Raw genomic sequence first — 3,501 nt, forward strand, 5'->3', positions numbered from 1 at the left:
TGCGAATGTGGAGCGACGTGTGAGGCACAACCACTTGATAGGGACGCAACAACAAAAGTGCTATGAAAACCTACAACTAAAGTGGGATCACTTGAAATAATTCGAAATCTGCTTACTAAGTAAATAAGCAGTCGTCGGTAGTAGTTCGGGTGTCCCACAGCTCTCGAACCACGTACTTGCCCCTCATCTCCAATTGAACAGAAACTGCGGAAGTAAAGAGACTTCGCTGTTGTTTGCTGGCCAACGAATAAAGTTTATTTCTGTTCATACAAACACATACTGCAATAATCTAGAAAGTAAACGGAAACCAAATAAATTGAGGAAAAAGCAAAAAATTCTTGAGGATAGATTTCGAATGGGTTGAGTTTAATGTTCCTTTATATATTTCATTGTATATTCCATATCATACATATATGTGATGTTCGTATTGGTCCTACAACCCTGGGGTGGGTTCGGTAGCTGTTCGGACACTGTGGGATGTAGGTCAATGGTGATCAGCCGATAGTTCGGATCACCACGCTATGGTTGGCAACAGATGAATTTAAAGCTTAGAAGCACTTGCGGTGCACGATACCGGGACCAGATTCGTCGTACTCCTGCTTGGAGATCCACATCTGCTGGAAGGTGGACAGAGAGGCCAAGATAGAGCCACCAATCCAAACGGAATATTTGCGCTCAGGTGGAGCAATGATCTTAATCTTAATGGTCGAAGGAGCCAAGGCAGTAATTTCCTTTTGCATGCGATCAGCGATACCTATGAACACGTACAAATATGTTTAATTCTTTTCTACAGAAAAAACAGAAACAGCTACAGATGTGCTAAACTAACCTGGGTACATAGTGGTACCACCGGACAATACGTTGTTGGCGTACAAATCCTTTCGGATGTCTACATCGCACTTCATGATGGATTGGTAGACAGTTTCGTGGATACCGCAGGATTCCATACCTAAGAATGACGGCTGGAAGAGGGCTTCGGGTGTGCGGAAACGTTCATTACCAATAGTAATCACCTGACCATCAGGCAACTCATAAGACTTCTCCAATGAGGTAGATGCAGCGGCTGTTGCCATTTCCTGCTCAAAGTCCAATGCGACATAACATAACTTCTCCTTGATGTCCCGCACGATTTCACGCTCAGCAGTGGTGGTGAATGAGTAGCCACGTTCAGTTAGAATTTTCATGAGGTAGTCGGTCAAATCGCGGCCGGCCAAGTCCAGACGCAAGATAGCATGAGGCAAAGCATAACCTTCATAGATGGGGACTGTGTGGGAGACACCATCGCCAGAGTCCAATACAATGCCTGTGGTACGGCCAGAGGCATAAAGTGACAATACAGCCTGAATGGCGACATACATTGCGGGTGAGTTGAATGTTTCGAACATAATTTGGGTCATCTTCTCGCGATTCGCTTTGGGATTAAGTGGTGCTTCGGTCAGCAGAACTGGGTGTTCCTCAGGCGCCACACGCAACTCATTGTAAAATGTGTGATGCCACACTTTCTCCATGTCGTCCCAATTCGTGATGATGCCGTGCTCAATGGGGTACTTCAGGGTGAGGATACCACGTTTGCTCTGCGCCTCATCACCGACATACGAGTCTTTCTGACCCATACCCACCATCACACCCTGATGGCGTGGACGGCCCACAATCGATGGGAATACCGCACGAGGGGCATCATCACCGGCGAAGCCAGCCTTGCACATTCCGGAGCCATTATCGACAACCAGAGCAGATGCTTCATCGTCACACATCTTGAAGTTTTATGATTTTTCACTACAAAGACAGTAGATACGAATTAATGGAGAAATCTGATATCACTGGTGTAATGCACCCAAATTCGAATTGTCGCCGACGTAATGCTGAGGAAACTTACACAAACTACGACAGCAGCAAATTAAGTACAAAATCCAATTTACAATGGACGTGAAGATCTGCAGTAACGTGTGATTTCCGACGTGACAGCAACCAAAGTGATTCGGTTATGTTGGACGCAGCGCCTTTTAAATTGACACAGTGCTCTCAAAAATGAAATCTCATTTTGATGTTTGGGTGCTCTCCACAATATCGGACACATATCAATACTTTCTCATCTGCAGTTGATTTGCTTATCATGTAGTCGTAGAAAGGGCGTCAAAATGAGATGAATTTCTATTCGGATGCAATGCTTGCCTTCGAGGTGAGGCACAATTCTGCTGCCAAGAAGTAATGAAATTTTTGTTTTGTCAATTGTTGTTAGTGTACTATTCATACATGTGTGTGTTTTGCAACTAAAGTCCCAGAGAATGGGCGCCACTAGTAGGCGCGCAGGATCAAGAATAATTTTTGCTTGCCGTCGTTCTTTGTTTTCGCTTGTTTAAAAATATAAATGGGGAAGGGACGTGTTGTAACGGTACTGTATTGAGAGAACGCTCTTGGAAGTGCAACGATCGCCATAGATGGTGTGGCATGCATAGTAATCACTTGTTGCGCCACACCACATTGTGCGACAAGCATTTTATAAAGTGATGACGGGCAAGTCTTTTTGCACCCTCGCTTTACCCAATGATCATTTGCCGTATAAATTTTTGCCACAGTGGGCTTTAATGTTTACGTTGCATTAAGTAGAAAAAATAGTAGGGAATCGCTGTAAATATTGTGCATAGGAGATTCATTGTTGTTATTGTTGAACAATATTAGTGGTTTTGACTGAGCAGAAATCCGTACCTGTTCCGGTTACGTGGACCTAACTATGTTACTGCGCAAACGGTGGGCAATTTGCGGCCTTATTGGTATTTAATCTTCCAAGGAATGGTTAATTCTACCTAAACCGGCCTTGTTATTCTTTTCAACAACAATAGGTTACCATATAGGTTACCATATTTATGTATTGGGTTCATTCCATGTATATTATCTTTTATTAAGCGTCTATTTTAGTTTGTACCAAGTTTTCTAATTTTAAATTTGTTTGCAAGGACCTTATAGTAATCAGTTATTTTTGCTTACAAAAATCTCTCATTTTAATTTATTAAGGGTACAATGACTAACTGAAGTTCAAGGAGTATGTGGGCAACAAATTTTTGAAATAAATACCACGTCCGCGTCACACAGAAGAAGAAAGCCTTACAAATACATAGATGTTTATGTATGCAAGTGTATATGTGCTCACATTAATGTGAAGTCTTGCGAACCTCAGCCCGAAGATCATTAACATCATAAAATGAGGTGTGTATTTATAACCCGCCGCACTTTTCTGCAATTCACATACACATCCACACATGCATACATACATTAGTATTAACTTGTCAACTTAATATGCCCAGATTGCGGTAACAAAGCGCAATTGAAATGATATGTGCACACATATATACACACGCGAATGCACTATAAATTTAGCGAAATTCCTTAGCGAAAATGAAAACGGAAAATATTTTGAAAATCTCCCCATTTCGCCACTCCCTGTTGTAAAAGCGTCGAGAACGATCACTGCGGGGTGGGGAGCTGATTCATTGGCAATTCTGA

The 3,501-nt window shown here is 42.4% G+C and overlaps 1 protein-coding gene across 1 annotated transcript; it reads right to left on the bottom strand.

Annotated features, from left to right (window-relative positions):
* Nucleotides 1–229: 229 nt before the first annotated feature.
* On the bottom strand, nucleotides 230–2,034 carry LOC105228222 (actin-5, muscle-specific). The gene is made up of 3 exons (XM_011207939.4): nucleotides 1,877–2,034; nucleotides 830–1,776; nucleotides 230–754 (listed from the first exon to the last, which is right to left on the bottom strand). The coding sequence occupies exons 2-3, from the start codon at nucleotides 1,752–1,754 to the stop codon at nucleotides 549–551; spliced, it is 1,131 nt and encodes a 376-aa protein (XP_011206241.1). The 5' UTR covers nucleotides 1,755–1,776; nucleotides 1,877–2,034; the 3' UTR covers nucleotides 230–548.
* Between the last annotated feature and the right edge of the window lie 1,467 nt (nucleotides 2,035–3,501).

Source organism: Bactrocera dorsalis, chromosome 4 (assembly GCF_023373825.1).
Source record: "Bactrocera dorsalis isolate Fly_Bdor chromosome 4, ASM2337382v1, whole genome shotgun sequence".
Taxonomy (NCBI): domain Eukaryota; kingdom Metazoa; phylum Arthropoda; class Insecta; order Diptera; family Tephritidae; genus Bactrocera; species Bactrocera dorsalis.

Coding starts and splice junctions, on each gene's coding strand:
- LOC105228222 (XM_011207939.4), bottom strand. CDS start 1,754: ATGTGTGACGATGAAGCATCTGCTCTGGTTGTCGATAATGGCTCCGGA. Junction 755..829: donor TGGTACCACTATGTACCCAG/GTTAGTTTAGCA, acceptor ACGTGTTCATAG/GTATCGCTGATCGCATGCAA.